At 47.8% G+C, this 18882-nt stretch overlaps 1 protein-coding gene across 4 annotated transcripts in view; it reads right to left on the bottom strand.

Annotated features, from left to right (window-relative positions):
* The window catches only part of LOC310700451 (nuclear receptor subfamily 1 group D member 1-like), a 59713-nt gene extending 41518 nt beyond the window's left edge, over positions 1-18195 (bottom strand). Inside the window, exons 1-2 of one of the 4 annotated variants that reach the window (XM_083490099.1) lie at positions 17249-18195; positions 10440-10520 (exon numbers count right to left, since the gene is read on the bottom strand). In XM_083490099.1, coding sequence (XP_083346225.1) covers positions 10440-10520; positions 17249-17315 — 148 coding nt within the window. In that variant the 5' untranslated portion in view covers positions 17316-18195. Of the gene's footprint in view, positions 1-10439; positions 10521-16730; positions 16789-16983; positions 17206-17248 lie in introns of those variants that run through there. The other 3 variants (XM_083490102.1, XM_083490100.1, XM_083490101.1) reach the window with 3 other exon arrangements.
* Between the last annotated feature and the right edge of the window lie 687 nt (positions 18196-18882).

Genomic DNA, 18882 nt, shown 5'->3' with positions numbered 1-18882 from the left:
ATTCAAACCGCCGGCCTTCAATTTCTGCCTGTGACCAGGCCCAGACCGGGGGGGGGGGGGGCATAAGGGCCACTTGGCCCGGGCCTCCGATTCCAAAGGGGGCCTCGGTCAGCATAATCACCATCATTTTGTCTTTATATGCAGATATGGTTCAAGCCTTGAAATAAAATTATTTGTCAGCATAACTTCTGTGAAAATTATTTATATACTTATTTATAAGACTTCAGTTATCCCCAGGGTAAAAGGGGGGGGGCACATTATCTACCTGGCACAGGCCTCTGCAAGGCCTTCCTGTGACCAGAATTTCTGAACCGCAGCTGGTTAAAAGTGCTGCAGTCAGTGAGCTCCCCAGATGGTTTGGACTACAGCTCCCATTGTTCCCAGCTGGCTTGGCCCATTGGTCAGGGATGATGGGAGTTGTAGTCCAACAACACCTGGGGACCCAAGGTTGAATAATTATAAGATTAGAGGACTTTTCTGCCCCTTTTGTTTTACTGAGGGTATCTGCCCTTGAAATCACTGGGGCCTTAAAAGTGCCTGACTTTGGTTTGCTCATGGTCATCATATTATGTTGTTGTTGTCGTTTAGTCGTGTCCGACTCTTTGTGACCCCATGGACCAGAGCACGCCAAGCACTTCTGTCTTCCACTGCCTCCTGCAGTTTGGTCAAACTCATGCTGGTAGCTTCGAGAACACTGTCCAACCATCTTGTCCTCTGTTGTCCCCTTCTCCTTGTGCACTCCATCTTTCCCAACATCAGGGTCTTTTCCAAGGAGTCTTCTCTTCTCATGAGGTGGCCAAAGTATCGGAGCCTCAGCTTCAAGATCTGTCCTTCCAGTGAGCACTCAGGGCTGATTTCCTTCAGAATGGAGAGGTTTGATCTTCTTGCAGTCCATGGGACTCTCAAGAGTCTCCTCCAGAACCAGAATTCAAAAGCATCAATTCTTCGGCGATCAGCCTTCTTTATGGTCCAGCTCTCACTTCCATACGTCAATTCTGGGCCATGGAGTTTTCTTGGCAGGGATACTGGCGTGGCTTGCCGGTTCCTCCTCCAGGTGGATCACGTTTGGTCAAAACTCTCCACTATGACCTGTTCATCTTGGGTGCCCTGCTCAGCATAGCTTCTCTGAGTTATTCAAGTCCCTTCGCCACGGCAAGGCAGTGATCCATGAAGGGGCATCATATTGTAAATCCTGCCAAAGTTCTGAAGACAGAGTTGTTTATCTTTGTGATGCCATAATCAGTGTACAGGTGGTTTCCCCTGACAACTAGTGACTACAGAGTGCTACAGCCTAGTGACTAGTGACTACAGAGAGCGAAGCAGGCTGCAACCCTGGGCTCACTTACCTGGGAGTAAATTCCACAGTGAAAATCAAAGTTAGACTTACTTTGGAATAGACATGTCAAGGGCTGCAGCTTTAAGCAACTGTGAGCCACTCAAATTGGGAGTTCCAGGACTGAGAGAGTTCACTGAGTTTCTCAAGAGCTCAGGGTAGAACATAGGAATCTGTCTGAGTCAGACAACTGTTTCATCTAGCGCTGACTGGCAGGGGCTGTGCGAGGATCTTGCCAGCCATACCTGGAAATGGTGTGGCCACAAAATCTTGGGGCTGCCTCTGTGCAAACCACACTATGGGCCCAAGCCAAATTATGCCCCATAGAAATTAAAATCGCCCTACATCTGCTTAGCCCTGGTGCATGTGTCAATGCCATTTCAAGCATGAATGACTTTGATCGCTTCTAAGATGCATTCATCATGCTCAGACGGTTTTGAGAATCCACAATTTGGGCATCTTTAGATTGTCTCAAGGGACATGGGTGGCGTTGTGGGTTAAACCACAGAGCCTAGGACTTGCCAATCAGAAGGTCGGCGGTTCAAATCCCCGCGACGGGGTGAGCTCCCGTTGCTCGGTCCCTGCTCCTGCCAACCTAGCAGTTCAAAGCATGTCAAAGTGCAAGTAGATAAATAGGTACCACTCCAGCGGGAAGGTAAACGGTGTTTCCGTGCGCTGCTCTGGTTCGCCAGAAGTGGCTTAGTCATACTGGCCACATGACCAGGAAGCTGTACGCCGGCTCCCTCAGCCGATAAAGCAAGATGAGCGCCGCAACCCCAGAGCCGGCCACGACTGGACCTAATGGTCAGGGGTCCCTTTACCTTTACAGTGGTACCTCGGGTTAAGTACTTAATTTGTTCCGGAGGTCCGCTCTTAACCTGAAACTGTTCTTAAACTGAAGCACCACTTTAGCTAATGGGGCCTCCTACTGTCGCTGCACCGCCAGAGCCCGATTTCTGTTCTTATCTTGAAGCAAAGTTCTTAACCTGAAGCACTATTTCTGGGTTAGGGAGTGTGTAACCTGAAGCGTATGTAACCCGAGGTATCACTGTACCTAAACTGTTTCAATTGGTGGAACTGTTTTAGGAATTGTATGTAGAACACAGATGGGATCATCTTATGAAATCTGGGTCTGCTTAAAGCTTACTGAAATAAATCAAATCAGAGCAATAAGATGTAAGAACAGCCCAAAGGCCTATCTCGTCCTGCATTCTGTTTTCACAGTGGCCACCCAGATGCCTATGACAAACCCACAAAAAGGGCATAGATTAATAATAATAATTTATAATAATAGTTTATTATAATAATAATAAAGTATTATAATAATAAACTATTATAATAATAAAGCAGAATATAATAATAAAGTATTATAATGATAAACTATTATAATAATAAAGCAGAAACTGCTGCTTGCCTTCTATCACTGTGCCATTGAGAGCATGCTCACTTATGGCTTATGTGTGGTACGGAAGCTGTACTACCCAGGACAGGATGGGGTTGTGCAGGGTTGTTAAGGCTGCAGAGAGCATTGTTGGCTGCCCACTCTCCACCTTAGAGCAGATTTATGCCACAAGGTGCCATAGGAACGCACTGGACATAGTTGTTGCCCCCCACCACTATCACTCCACCTGCACCTTACATTTGAAGCAGTAATGTTCCGCTTTTACAAGTCATGGTTTCTCCCAAAGAATCCTGGGAACTGTAGTTTGTTAAGCATGTTGAGAGTCGTTAGGAGAACCCTATTCCCCTTGCAAAGCCACAATTCTTAAAGCGGTTTAACAGTCCAACCCTCTTCCCATGGAGCTCTGGGAACAGTGGCTCTGTGAAGGGACAAGGAGTCCCACCTCAGCAAACTACAGTTCCCATGATCCTTTGGAGGAAGCCATGATTGCTTGAAGTGGTGTGATATGGCTTTAAATGCAAGGTGCAGATGTGGCTGATACTGACACATATAGCCCCCGAACCTAAAGATTCCATATAGCCATCACCTCTAATTGCTCAGTCTATCTTTCTCTCTCTCTCTGCATGTGTCTTTGTTCCCTTCACTGCTACTGCAAATACAGTGGTACCTCGGGTTACAGGTGCTTCAGGCTACATACGCTTCAGGTTACAGACTCCGCTAACCCAGAAATAGTCCCTCAGGTTAAGAACTTTGCTTCAGGATGAGAACAGAAATGGCACCGCGGCAGCGGGAGGCCACATTAGTTAAAGTGGTACTTCAGGTTAGGGATGCGGGTGGCGCTGTGGGTTAAACCACAGAGCCTAGGACTTGCCGATCAGAAGGTCGGTGGTTCGAATCCCCGTGACGGGGTGAGCTCCCGTTCGGTCCCTGCTCTTGGCAACCTAGCAGTTCGAAAGCACGTCAAAGTGCAAGTAGAAGGTAAACGGCGTTTCCGTGCGCTGCTCTGGTTCGCCAGAAGCAGCTTAGTCATGCTGGCCACATGACCCAGAAGCTGTACGCCGGCTCCCTCGGCCAACAAAGCGAGATAAGCACCGCAACCCCAGAGTCGGTCACGACTGGACCTAATGGTCAGGGGTCCCTTTACCTTTACCTCAGGTTAAGAATAGTTTCAGGCTAATAACGGACCTCCAGAATGCATTAAGTTCTTAACCTGAGGTACCACTGTACAGTGGACACACGGGTTGTGAACGTGATCCATGCGGGATGCACATTCGCAACCCATGTCTGCGCACACGTGGGTTGCGATTCGGCGCTTCTGCGCATGTGCAAAGCGTGATTTAGCGCTTCTGCACATGCGCGATCGCCGAAACGTGGAAGTAACCTCTTCCGGTACTTCCGGGTTTCTGCGGTCCGTAATCCCAAAAACCGCAACCCGAAGCGGCTGTAACCCGAGGTATGACTGTATATAGTACTAGCTTAAGATAAAACACTTGGAGATAATATCATAGAACTGCAGAATTGGGTCATCAACTCCCTGCAATGTAGGAATCTTTTTTGCCCCATGTGGGGCTTGAACCCACAGCCCTGAGATTCTCATGCTCTACCAACTGAGTTATCGGTCTGGAAGTTAGAGTGACAGCTCAGGCCTGTAGGACAAAACAACTAGTGCCTAAATACAAAAAATAATAATAATGTATTATTTTTAAAATACAGGAATCAATGTTTGCAACGGATGAATTGGTTAAAAACAGAGATGTGTGAGCCAGGAAGTTATATACCAGGGCGCCGAGAAAGCCCCTGCTGAATATGAAACTGGGACAACCGCTATTAATAGGATGTTAAAAAAACACAGAGAGAAACTGGGACAGTGCAGTGAACCATTAACATACTGCCATGACAAAGGTTTAAAAAGTGAGTCAGAAGTGGGGGGGGGGCACCCAAAGTTAGAGAGCTGGAATGGGAAGCTGACAATTTAATTTACTCAAGTCTATTTCTCCTAAAAGTTTGTTCTGCTTTGAAAAATAGAGGTTGTGTTCTGGGTCCCGATGTGAGCACCTGAGAACATTTGATCAAGCGTTGCGCCAGAAAAATATCAGTCAATGGCCTTGCTGGGGGAAAAGTCTTTCTATAGCACGGGAGAAGTGTGTGAAGGTTTAGGACAGGGCCACGCAAGGCATCCTGAAGACTGTAAGAGCAGAGAAGGTCCTACTACGCAGCGAGTTGAGACAGCAGTGCCCATGGCAGAGTGGGAGATCCAGATCTGATCGGTCACAGTTCTCAGGGAAGCCCTCCTGCCCAAACCCCATGAACAGAAGCGGTCAAGAAAATGGGAGGCCTCCCATTCATTTCAGCAAAGTAGACGCAATCAGATTTGACCGCCACCAGGTCTGATAGCTTTATAAAGGGATTTGATGAATGGGAGAGAAAAACAGTCATGGCTTACATTCTGATGGGGCTTGTGCAGGAGAACTTCCCAAGGCCGCACTTCATGGCACTGTGCGGTCACAAACTATCTCTCGATATTGTGCATGCACAGAAGACGGCACATGGATGCTTCTCCAATGGAGAAGTCTCAGTCTTGCTCTGAAGCCGACCAAACATGGGTTGGAGGTCATAATCTGCCTACCGTGTGGCGGCAAAGAAGGCTCAATTTGCAATTTGCATCCTCTGATAGCCGGCCAGTGGAGTTATTTGGGATGGCTCAGAGGTTAGAGTGGGGGAGGGACCTCTGCAGCTTTCAAATTATCTGCTGTAACCAACTTGGAGGGGAAAGTCGCTTGACTTTGGGGTGATCTGGACTCTGCACTTGTCGCAGCTCCAGCTGAAGCATCCAGTGCCATTCTCGAGTTGCATTGTGGGATCAGTTTCACCTTGTGCAATCAGCTGCTTGGTAGCAATATATCCGGCCACATGCCTTTAATAAGCCATGTTCCTCCTAGCTTATTAAAACTTGCAGAGGGGGGCTGACTGGTTGGGTCCAGAATGTGGCTAGCACAGGGGTAGGCAACCTAAGGCCCGGGGGCTAGATGCGGCCCAATTGCCTTCTCAATCTGGCCTGCAGATGGTCCGGGAATCAGCATGTTTTTATATGAGTAGAATGTGCATTTTTATTTAAAATGCACCTCTGGGTTATTTGTGGGGCATAGGAATTTGTTATATATATATATATATATATATATATATATATATATATATATATATATATGCAGGTTTTGGTGTCCTCGGGTGTCTTCCCGTGTAAAAGTTGGGGTGTCTAGGCGACGTTTCGACGAGGTCTCACTCGTCATCTTCAGGCTGGTGCTTTCGGCTTCTTGTTACTGGAACAGAGCGGGATCTCAGTGTTTGAGTTCCTATAAATACTGTAGAGGGGTGTGGTGTATTGCCTCAAAAGTTCTGGGCAGAGGGGAAGTTCCCAGGCTAGTGTTCTTTTCTTCTTTTGTTCCTTAATTACTTGAGGGATATCTTGAGTGATTTCTTGAGTGATATTCTGAGTACCACTTAGGTGGGTCATTAGGTGTGGATTAGTTGCTAAAGCCTTCGTGTCTTGACCTCTTGAATTTGTGAAGAGTTTTTCTGGGAAGATGGCTGTACTGCACTTAGTTGTGCTTTGGCTTGGCTTCGTGTATAGGGGCGAGCTGTGGTTTTGTGCCCTGTGCCAGCCAGATCTGTGTAGGGATTGCAGGGGGGTGCAGCATCCGGAGTTGCCACTATGGTTTGGTTACTGGATGGTGTCTGTAATTTATCTGTGGAGAGGGTCTGGGTTTGGGTCTGGTGTGGTTGATTGGTGGTGGCGTTCTGTGTGCCTCTGGATCTGGTGTCGGTTTTTGTGGGGAGGGCTAATTTCCAGATGTCTGGCAGGCGGGACGTGTCGTCACGCTTGTTCATGTTGTGAGGGTGTTTCTCTATCTCGATGGCTTCCATGATTATTCTCTTGTGGTGATGTTCCATGTTAAAGAGCAATTTGGAATCTGCAAAATTAATTTCGTGTCCTGTTTCTTTCATGTGTTGGAAAAGAGAGGAAGATTTTTCTTCTTTTTTGACGGCATTCTTGTGTTCTGCGATACGTGCATTTATTCGTCTGTTTGTTTGTCCAATGTACGTGGCTGGGCAGACTTTGCAGGGTATTTCATAGACCCCTTGGTTTTCCAACTGGATTTTATCTTTGGGGTTTCTGAGGATATTGGCTATTTTTTGGTTGGTGCAAAAGGCTGTTTTGATATTGTGTTTATGGAGGATTTTGCTAATTTTATCTGTAGTGCCCTTGATATAAGGAAGGAGGGCCATGCCATTGTTTTCTTCCGTGTCTTGGTTTTTGGGGGGTGTTTCTTTTTGGATTAGCTTCTTAACCCTGTTTTGCTGGTATCCATTGGCGATTAACACATTTGAGAGATTCTGTAACTCAGTTGTCAAGTGGTCTTTGTCAGCCAGGCGTTTGGTTCTGGAGATGAGGGTCTTGGCTACGGAGTTTATTTGTGCAGGGTGGTGGTGTGATTGAGCATGTAAGTAGCGGTTGGTGTGTGTTTTTTTCCGGTAGATAGTGTGTCCTAGGGAGCCATCAGGTTTTTTGTAGATTAGGACGTCAAGGAAGGGAAGCTGGTTGTTGGCTTCTATTTCCATAGTGAATTGTATTTTGGGGTGTAGGCTGTTGAGATGTGTGAGGAAGCTATCTAGTTTTTCTTTCCCGTGTGGCCAAATTACAAAGGTGTCGTCAACATATCTGAGCCAAAGTTTGGGTTTGTGTTCTGACTTGTCTAAAGCATTGGTTTCAAAGTGTTCCATGTACAGATTTGCGATGACCGGTGAGAGGGGTGATCCCATAGGTGCTCCTTCTATCTGTTTGTATCTTTGTCCATTGTGGATGAAGTACGTGTTGGTTAGGCAGTGGTTGGTCAGGTCCAGGATGTATTCGGGGGGATTGTATTTGTTTTGAATGGCTGTCAAGGCTTCATTAATGGGCACTTGTAACCAAACCATAGTGGCAACTCCGGATGCTGCACCCCCCTGCAATCCCTACACAGATCTGGCTGGCACAGGGCACAAAACCACAGCTCGCCCCTATACACGAAGCCAAGCCAAAGCACAACTAAGTGCAGTACAGCCATCTTCCCAGAAAAACTCTTCACAAATTCAAGAGGTCAAGACACGAAGGCTTTAGCAACTAATCCACACCTAATGACCCACCTAAGTGGTACTCAGAATATCACTCAAGAAATCACTCAAGATATCCCTCAAGTAATTAAGGAACAAAAGAAGAAAAGAACACTAGCCTGGGAACTTCCCCTCTGCCCAGAACTTTTGAGGCAATACACCACACCCCTCTACAGTATTTATAGGAACTCAAACACTGAGATCCCGCTCTGTTCCAGTAACAAGAAGCCGAAAGCACCAGCCTGAAGATGACGAGTGAGACCTCGTCGAAACGTCGCCTAGACACCCCAACTTTTACACGGGAAGACACCCGAGGACACCAAAACCTGCATTCCTGTACCCGTGAAAATCTACGAAAACACATATATATATATATATATATATATATATATATATGGGGTGGTGGTGCTGTGGGTTAAACCACAGAGCCTAGGACTTGCCAATCAGAAGGTTGGCGGTTCAAATCCCCGCGACGGGGTGAGTTCCCGTTGCTTGGTCCCTGCTTCTGCCAACCTAGCAGTTCGAAAGCACGTCAAAGTGCAAGTAGATAAATAGGTACCGCTCTGGCGGGAAGGTAAACGGCGTTTCTGTGTCCTGCTCTAGTTCGCCAGAAGCGGCTGTGTTCTAGGCATGCCAATCAGCAGGGACACCTAAAGCAAAATAAGGAAGCTTCCTTATCCCACGTCAGGCTTTTTGTCCATCCAGCCCACTATTGCCTACTTGATTGGCAACAGCTCTCCAGGGTTTCAGGGTCTCAGAAGCCTTTGCTATCGTGCTCTTTCTGAGTCCAGAACAGTGATCCATGCAGCTACATAAGGGATGGCGTGCAATGTGTCGCTAAAGCTAGTGTTGCTTCAGCAAAATGATTTCTGCTTGTTCAACAGCACCCAGCTCCCAGGCACCCCCTAAATCTGTTCTGGGTTTACCCCAGCCTCTATGGAGCAGATCTGGAGACAGCGTGTGCAAGGGGAAGGAGGAAAGAAGGTGAAAGTCCCATTGCACTTGCACAAGGATTTACCGGTACTTCAACACTGTCCAAGAGCTGGTCCCCTTTGCCAAGAAGTTCTCCTCTTACATAAGCCTTTTTGGGATGCAAGAGTAAAGTATGCCACCAGTTTTAATGCAGAAGCTATTAGAAGTTTGTATGATTATGTGTTGTTCAAGGCCTCCCCTGGCTGTCTTGCCAGACAGCAATTCATCTAAGAAGAAACCTTCACGAAGTTTGAAAAATCCCAGGGAAGAAAAGAAGGGATTGAGCAGTCGATAAATGGCAACCCAGAACCAGCTGAGCCCCTGCTTGCTGTTTGTGGCAGTTCACAAAAAAACAACACCACACACACGTAGGTGGCCCAGAAACCCTAACTCTCTGCTTCCCTTCCACTCCCCACCCCCCACCTCTCTGGGTGACCCAGATTCCTGCATGGAACCATTACGTTTGGCTAAATAAGTAGAAGGCAAAGAGTCACCGTCCTTTCAGATTTAGACAAAAGGAGATGCAATGTTTTGTTACACGACCTGTTACATGCTCTGTGGATGGGTTTAAAAATAAAGAACAGTAGCAAACAGAGGTCGCCGCTCAGCCGAATCCATAAACAAGAGGGTTGTGGAAGCTGTAGGGCTTCCAGGAAGAGCAAGGCGAAGATCATTCTGTCTCATCCAAGCGAGAGAAGGAGCAGCTGCAGAATATGTGCTTCGTGTCAGAAAAGAGCATTGCTCCAATGTTTGTTTTCCTCTACCCTCCTCAGCCCTTTTTCCTTTTGTAACATAGCCATTAGATTGTCAGCCTGCAGGCAAGGATTGTTTTATCTGTTAATCTCTTTGCAATGCTTAGAAATTTTATATTATTATTATTATTATTATTATTATTATGCACGATGTGAGGGCTGTCATTTGAGGCACCCTTAAAGGTTAAGGTAAAGGGACCCCTGACCATTAGGTCCAGTCGTGGTCAACTCTGGGGTTGCGGCGCTCATCTCGCTTTATTGGCTGAGGGAGCTGGCGTACAGCTTCCGGGTCATGTGGCCACCATGACTAAGCCGCTTCTGGCGAACCAGAGCAGCGCAGGGAAATGCCGTTTACCTTCCTGCCGGAGTGGTATCTATTTATCTACTTGCACTTTGACATGCTTTCAAACTGCTAGGTTGGCAGGAGCAGGAACTGAGCAATGGGAGCTCACCCCATCGTGGGGATTCGAACTGCCGACCTTCTGATCAGCAAGTCCTAGGCTCTGTGGTTTAACCCACAGCGCCACCCGCACCCTTACTCAGGAGTAAATCCCACTGAACAACATGGGACTTGCTTCAGCATCAATGTGGCTGTATAACTGCAATCTTACTGACCTGGGAGTAAATCTGGTTGATACCAATGAGGCTCACTCATTCCCAGCAGTCTATGTTATTGTCATTTGCATGGGCCATCTTCTACGTAAAATGCCTCGAAGAGACTGGCATTGTAAAAGGTATATACATACAATAATTTAAAACAAACATCCTTTAGGCAGAATGCAACCCTGCCCGGAACAGGGAACCATCCACTGACTGTGCCTCAGGGGTTTACCTGGGTTGAGATTCAGTTTCTTGGCTCTCATCCAGTCCATTACAGAGGCTAGATGCTGGTCTAACACATCCACTGCCTCATCTGCAGTATAAAGGAGAAGTAGAGCTGTGTGTCATCAGCACATTGACAGCAACGCTCCTGCAAGGGTAAATCCTGTCCCACTAACTGGTTAAAAGCTGGTTTTGGGTGCCATGAAAAGGCAAATTGATGTTAGATTAAATAATATTAGTAACACAAATATGTAGTAATATGTTTAATGCCAGAAAATGGAAAGAGCCACTTGCGGGATTTTCCACCTCGGGTACCAGCAGCGCCAATTTCAGGCACGATCGTGCTTGTCTCGCCCCAAACAGATATGGCCTTGCCCAAAATTGGACCTGATGGTGCAGGCAGGGCACCTGTAGAGGGCTTCTGCCACCTGAGGCAGCAGCCTCACCCTGCCTAACAGCTGGGCCAGCTCTGCTTGTATGCTTTTGACCACTCCATACCCAGTACCCATCTCTTTATTCTGAATAAACAGAGTTATGGGAGCTTCACTCAGCTTTGCCTCACACATCAGGCGGGAAATTGGAAGCCAGCCTGAATCCCAGTGACCTCCTGTTCGTCATCTACGGATGAAGGGGAGTACACAAATTTAATTAATAATAATAATAATGATTTTGTTGGCATCTATCTGAGAGACAATGGAGTGCACCTCTGGGGGTGAAATTAAACTGCTGTGTGTGTTAGCACAGCCTGGCACAAGCCTGGGCAGTTTATATGGAAGTCCTGGGCCGCCAATCGCTGATGTGGTCCAAAGGAAAGCAGAACAATATGTTTGACACCAGCTTGGCTGCAGGAGTTGCTAGAAGGAGGCGTACCAGGCGCCATCCAACTGCCTTAGGAATTGCACTCCAGATTTGTGTAGGGTTTACTACTATTAGTGTTTTCTTCTCTTGAAGATATCTTGCAAAGCAGGTTTAGGATTGGAGTTTTCCTTCTCCTAATCACAACCACCTGGGGTGCCCACTTGAATAAAATACTGGGGGGGGGGGGCAGGTAAGCTCTGCTCTGCATAATCGATCACAAGATGTGGCGCATGCACACCATTTGAATGGCAATGCCCATCAACTTGGGGGGCAGCCCCCTCGAATATTTTATGGGGGGTCGGAAGGGTTTTTGCAGAGATTCCCACCCCCCTTTTTCTTTTTCCTTTCTCCTCCTGTGAAGAGGCTGCATCCTAACGTTTTAACGTTGTATTTTAATCTTGTTTTTTAAATTGTATTTTAATCAACTTGTTTTTATTATTGGTTGTTAGCCGCCCTGAGCCCGGTCTTGGCTGGGGAGGGCGGGGTATAAATATAAATATAAATATAAATATAAATATAAATAATATAAATATAAATATAAATGGACCTCAGCCCCTAGGATCTGGCTCTTACGACACCACCACCACAACAAAGCAACAGCAAGGGAGGTCGCTTAAGGTACCGAGGCGGCCCTTAAATCTGGCGAGGTTGGGGCTTTATTTTTGTAAAACTTCGGCCGACCTCGAGGGAGGAAAAGAGAGATTAAGCTTTAGCTGCCCTCAATCCTCTCTTCCCTTGATCCACCCGCAGCGAGAGGCGCGACCTCCCCAACTCCGATCAAGTGCGGAGAAGCGCACGTGCGGCGCCCGGAGTCCCATCTGCGAAGCCGCTGCTCCTTGCGTGCAAGCCCAGCCCGGGGAGGACGCGGCCGGGCTGAGCCCTCCGGCTGCTCGGCCTCCCGCTCGGGGCTACCCCGGGCAGGCCGGGGCGGCGGCGGCGCTAATCTCCCCTGGCGCTGCGGGAGCAGATCCGCCCCGGCGGCGCAGGCTTAGCGAGGGGCAGCCATGTGCCCCAAGGGGCGCGGCTCAGCGTGACTCGCTCGCCGCACGTGGGAAAGGGCGATGCGAGGACAGGGGAGGAGCGGGTGGCGGGGGAAGCCAGCAATGGCTGCTCTTAGCTAGGTGGGGGGGGGATGGAGATTGGCGCGATCCCATTCCCATGGACACGCACCCGGGAGGCTGACACGTGTCAGAAGGCTGAGAGGCCTTGGGGGGGGAGAAAGGGGGGGGGAATCCTGCTTCGACTTTATCTTTGATAATCATTTTTATTAGTTCCCAATTACAATCCAATAAAAGCCTCATTATAACAATACCAATTTATAGCATAGGTGTCAACTGTTCCCCTTTTTTAAGGGAAATTCCCTTATTCCGAATAGGATTCCTCGCAAGAAAAGGGAAAAGTTGACAGCTATGATTTATAATAAAATTACTAATACCAATCGTTCAAATACCGAATTATATACAGTGGTACCTCGGGTTACATACGCTTCAGGTTACAGACTCTGCTAACCCAGAAATAGTGCTTCAGGTTAAGAACTTTGCTTCTGGATGAGAACAGAAATCGTGCTCCGGCGGCGCAGCAGCAGCAGGAGGCCCCATTAGCTAAAGTGGTGCTTCTGGTTAAGAACAGTTTCAGGTTAAGAACGGACCTCCGGAACAAATTAAGTACTTAACCCGAAATACCACTTCACTTTAAATAAGGTTGCCCCACCCCAGTTGCTGGAATTGATGGTTTTCTTTATTTCTGCATTCCAAAATCTTACTAATTTCTGTTCCATTCCGGTAATCATAATCCCTTATACAACAACTGCAATATTAATAACTTCTATTGGTGTTGACACTTTAAATGATTTATAAAACTCCTGCTACGACTTGTATTGACAGCTAGAAATTCTATGCGTTGTTTCCCCTATCATAGAATTGTATTTGGAAGGGACCCTGTGGATCATTTAGTCCAAACTCCTGCAATGTAGGAATTACAGTTGTCCCATAGGGAGGATCAAACCTGAAACATTGGCAATATGGCGCCATGCGCTAACCTACTGAGCTACCCAGCTCCATCACTACATTTCCGTGCTGGAAATGGACAACTGTTGCCTGTTCAAAGCATATAACAGGAGCCAACTCCTAGGGGCCAAGGTGACTTCACCCCACCCCAATAAAATATATGAGGGGGCTCGCAAAGTTGATTGGGAATTGCCATTCAAATGGTGTGCGCGCGGTGTAATGTGATTATGTGGGGCAGGAATTATTTTATTTAAATTGGCACCCCTGGCTTGTAATGTGTCCCCCTACCCTGGGTATTATGATCAAGTAAAACAATAGAAATTCTTAACTAACTGACCAATCATGTCAGTTCTGCCCCCCTAACAAAAGTCTTGCCCTCACCCAACAAAAATGATTGACACCCATCTATCTATATAGTTTATAGATATACTACTTATTATATAGTATTTCCCCCCCAATAAAAGCTAAACCAGCCCATTTTCTTACACCTGGAACCAATTTCAAAATCTCAGGTGAAGAGGCAAATGCAAGATTGCTGTCATCTCCCTTTTTTTGAAGCCCAATTTTTGACATAACAGGATATAAACCACTAGAGTGGGTGGGGATGTATGGGGCTGTGTGGTTGCAACTGTGCAAAAGCTCTGTTCTGCTTTTTGGTGGGGGAAATCTGCAGAAGGGGCCTTTTTGGTGATGGCCCCATGGTTATGGAATGCTCTCTTTGGGAAGTCACCTGGTGCCCACAATGTTGTCTTTTGGGGGAGGGAAGGTTCTGTTCTTCCAGGCTTTTAAAGATTACTGTATATCAAAGGCCATGTGGCATTATTGATGGTTTTAGTGTATTTGATGGCTGATTCAGTTCTGTGCTGCATTTGCTACCTCAGCATAGTGGCTTTATATTGGGGGTTTTATGCTGGTTGCCTCTTAAATTTACTTTGATTTTATTGTGATCTTTTATTCTGTACAGCACCTAGAAAATTTTATATTATGTGGTGTTTCATAAATTCAGTGCATCTATCGATTGAAGCCTGAAATTCCCAGAGGAGGAAGTCCATATTTACAGTAAGTATGTGAGCAGGTAAAATACCTCATATGTACCGTGTAGAGATCTTGAGACTGAATCAGGTTATTGAAATTTGGACATTCTGTCAATACATTATTAGGTGGCGGCTGGTGGAAACCGGCGTGCTCATATCATTTGCACCACCAAAAAAACCCAAGTACCGTATTTTTCGCCCTAGAGGACGCACTTTTTCCCCTTCAAAAATGAAGGGGAAATCTGGGTGTGTCCTATGGGGCGAATGCAGGCTTTTGCTGAAGTTTGGAGAGCGAGAGGGGTCGGTGCGCAGGAACACATCCGCAGCCTAGGCAGCCCTACGGGAGGTCCGGCAGGGATGTCTAGGCTGCGGATAGCAGCCTGCTGCCCAGGGCAATGGGCGTCCTGAAGCCGAGCGCCCCCCGCGACAGGCAGACATCCGCAGCGTGGGGAGCCTTGCAGGAGTTCCCCGCAGGGCTCCCCACGCTGCGGATAGCAGCCTGCCGCCCCGCGGGGGGGGGGGCGCCCTGATGCAGAGCACCCCTCGCGTGGGGCAGACATCGGCCAGCCCCACAAGCTCGGGGGACAGCAGGGAGGCGCAGCGCCGCCATCCCGCTGTTCCTCGACCTGGTTCTGTTTCCCCGACCTGCTTTTGGGGGGGAAATAAAGGGAAAATTTTTTCCTTTATTTCCCCCCCAAAAAACTAGGTGCATCCTATGGGACAGAGCGTCCTATGGGACGAAAATACGGTAGTTTGTACTCTGCTGAGGAGCAAATGTCTTGTGGGCAGTGTGAAAAACTTTTGCACATCAATCCCACAATAAACACCCATCTGCAAGCACCCAGACAGCCGCAAACTGTTCATTAATACAGTGGTACCTCAGGTTATATACGCTTCAGGTTACATACACTTCAGGTTACAGACTCCGCTAACCCAGAAATCATGCTTCAGGTTAAGAACTTTGCTTCAGGATGAGAAAAGAAATTGTGCTCCGACGGCGCGGCGGCAGCAGGAGGCCTCATTAGCTAAAGTGGTGCTTCAGGTTAAGAACAGTTTCAGGTTAAGAACCGACCTCCAGAACAAATTAAGTTCTTAACCCGAGGTACCACTGTATGATGAAAGTGAGACATTTAGGAGATCCATATTAACACCAAAAATCCTACGTAGAAGTAAAATCTCACAATTTGTCTCGTATAAGATTTAATAGGCTGCAGGTCTCAGAAGACGAGGAGGATCCCAACATCACATGCAGACAAAACCCAAAAAGCATCGGTAAGGTTCACCTGCTGCAAAGATGCATCCCAAAATATGTATATGCTTAAAAGATATTGCAGCACCTGAGTGCTTAATGGCGAAACAGCAGAGGTTATCTACAGCTTACAAAATGAGGTTTTTTTTCTAGCATCCCAACTCTTACACTTGCCCACAACTCAGGCAGCTGCTTTCGCCCTTGTGCATTTCCCTGCTGTTTCAGAAAACTGCCTGCCCTCCACCATCCATGCGCTCCCCACAATTCAGCCTGCGCAATCTTCCTTTAGGTTGTGTGAAATCCCCTTCCTGGGCCCTCCTACGTATAGCTCATTGCTCCCAATTTCCCTGGCGCCATCCTTGTCTCTGCAGTTGTTTCCCTGCTGCTAAAAGTTGCCTAAGCAGCTATTGTGCTTCGGCCATATAACTCGGTTCCCCCTCTCCCCCAGCCCCATCGAACTAATTTGGCAAATGCCCTTTCTTTGTGAGATAACATCTCCCAGAGCAATCAGTGCACCCGGTGTGCCGGACTGTCAGCTGGGCACTGCTGCTGGGAAGCTCACACAGTCCTGTGCTCCAGAACTGTCACTTAAAGGAGAGCCCCTACTGAGTAGCGGAGGGCCTTGTGAAAGCTGCTCCTTTTCTACTTGTTGATGGGGGGGACAGCACTCTCTTTTTATTTATGTAAGGCCTGAAGGGCCAGGAACACTGGGTCTGCTTGCTGACTCAAGTCCCATAGGAGCAAAACACAGGAACTGGTCTCTTCACACACACACACACACACACACACACACACACACCCCGCCTCCCCAGCATCAACAACAACAGAGGCTTTGTCAGAGTTCTTCTTATACACTTCGCCAGCTCGCCCCCTTACACAGGCACAGAGGGGAAAACAGCCTTTGTGCTTTGGTTTATGTGGAAGAAAAAGGTTGAGGTGCATAACGGCAGCGACAGATTTAAGGCGGTGCGAGCGGTTCCCGTGCACAGGGTGCAAAATAATAATAATCGGGGCCTTTTTTTCAGCGGGAAGTTGCCATTCATTGCCACCACTGGTACCTCTTTTTCCAGAAAAATAGCAAATAATAATAATAATAATAATAATAATAATAATAATAATAATAATATCTACAGTATATTTATATGGGTACTCACTGAGAAGATCCACGGAAAAAGCAACTGTACCAAAAGGGATCATTGTGAAAATAAGAAATATTTATGGGGTGCCAAATTTTGTCCTCTGACTTCACCCCCAAAGGCGCACTCCTCCATAGTCTCTTGAAACAGACAAATGCCAGCCGACCCACCCAGGTGCCATATGACCAAAACCGGCCACCGATACAATGGGGAAGGGGATCCATTGGGGTTTGACCCACAAGATGACCCAGGATGCTGAATAGAGCCCCACCTGCCAATATGGCCGCCTGTCCCGCCACCAGACCCTCCTCGAGGATTTTGTGAAGAGATCTCAGGGGATTTAATATCTGATGGGATTACAGCTAGGAAGGTCAGGGAGGGAGATCACTTCCGAAGTGCAAGGTTCGCCACTAGGACCTCATCATCCACGCTGGCCACAAAATGGAAACCACCTCCGTCGCAGCAAAGCATTCTGGGATGCCAGCAAGCCGCACTGGAAGCTGGTGGCTGGCGTCACAGAAAGGATGGTTACTTACTGTTGTTTGGGGCAAGGAGGCGGCCGGGTTGGGCTGTTCCCACGGGGGCCTGGGCTTTTGACGGCATCCGAAGGAGACGGGCATCCGAAGGAGGGCAAAGGTGGCTCACTTGGTGCTGAGGCGTGTCCCGGGCCTGCGGCAGGCCGCGCAAGATGGGGCGCAGAATCGTGAAGCAGGGCGGCAGCCTGGGCAAGGGGGAGGAGGGGGAGGAGGGCAGCAGCCGAAGCCCCCCCAGGAAGGGCGAGGGTGGCAGCAGGGGGTCGGGGGCCGGCAGCCGCTGGAGCAGCAGCCCCCCGAGCGGCAGCAGGCGGGAGGTGGGGGGCAGTAGCAGCAGGAAGGGCGGCAGCAGGTGGGGCAGCAAGGAGGCGGGTAGCAAGTGGGGCAGGGTGGTCTGAAGCAGCCGGGGCAGCACATGGGGCAGGGCGGGGGGCAGCAGCCGATGCTACACATGAGCAAGGCGGGCAGGGGAGGGGGCACCCTCCAGGCCAGGAGAAGGTGAAGGGCAGGGCTGGGAGCAACTCACAGTGTCTCTGCACGGCTGCTGCTGGACTCAGGGAAGTGCACCCAGCGAGAAAGCCCCATGGCCTTCCCTGCTCAGGGAGGATTCCAGGACATGCACAAGGCCGGCAGGCCCACGGGACGCGGCCAGCGGGGCTATATTTATAGCTCCCTAAGGCCAAGAGCACCCAGCTCCTAAAGCTGCCCTGAGCCAGCACGCGGACTCTCAGATCGCCAGGCTGCTTAGCATGGGCAAGAGCAGTTGGAGGCCAACAGGAACACCTGCCTCTTTCTCTCCTCTAGGTATGGCCAGTACCTGGATGAGGCCAGAGCCGCATGGGGACAGAGGCCCTGTGATTCTTTTTAACAGCTGCTAGAGTTTTTAAGGATAGATGGCCTGTGATTCTTAACACAACAAGGCAGAAATCAACAAATGGGGCTCTTCACACCACAGAGAGTGCGTTGGTGGGGCGGCAGGGGGAGCCACGCCAAAGGCCTGTCTTCTGTCATTTAGCTTTATTATTATTATTTTATAAAATGTTTATCAAGATTTTACACAAAAGAAAAACAGTGTGATAAAATAGTGCAAAGGAAAACAGTGTAATAAAAAATACAAAAAATAGACATTCAAAAAAGTAAAAAAAGAAGAAGAAAAGAAAAGGAAAATGTCTTAAAAAAGAAATAATCCATTTTTCAATATCTTTAAGTTCATTTGCTTGTTTCCTTGACCTCCTCTCACCTCCCCTTTTTGTATTCCCGTTTACAAAATCCTTTCAGCAAATCCTTACCCTCTTTCATTTATCTTTACTCTATATTCTTAACCTATTATAACTATAAATTCTCGTCCTAATAACTATCTATATTTACATATTCTTATAAGCCTTAATACCAAAACCACTTATTTTCAGTCCAACATCACTTTAACATTCATTAATTTTACAGTATTTCTGCAAATAGTCTTTAAATTTCTTCCAATCTTCTTCCACCATTTCTTCTCCCTGGTCTCGAATTCTGCCAGTCATTTCTGCCAATTCCATATAGTCCATCATCTTCATTTGCCATTCTTCCAGAGTGGGCTTCTGTCATTTAGCTTTAATATACAGTGGTACCTCGGGTTCCCTGTAACTTCATTTCTC

This window comes from Podarcis liolepis (genome assembly GCF_965112155.1).
Source record: "Podarcis liolepis genome assembly, chromosome: 2".
NCBI classification, from domain to species: domain Eukaryota; kingdom Metazoa; phylum Chordata; class Lepidosauria; order Squamata; family Lacertidae; genus Podarcis; species Podarcis liolepis.
The sequence above is the reverse complement of the archived record's forward strand: the minus strand, read 5'-3'. Positions and strand labels throughout refer to the sequence as shown.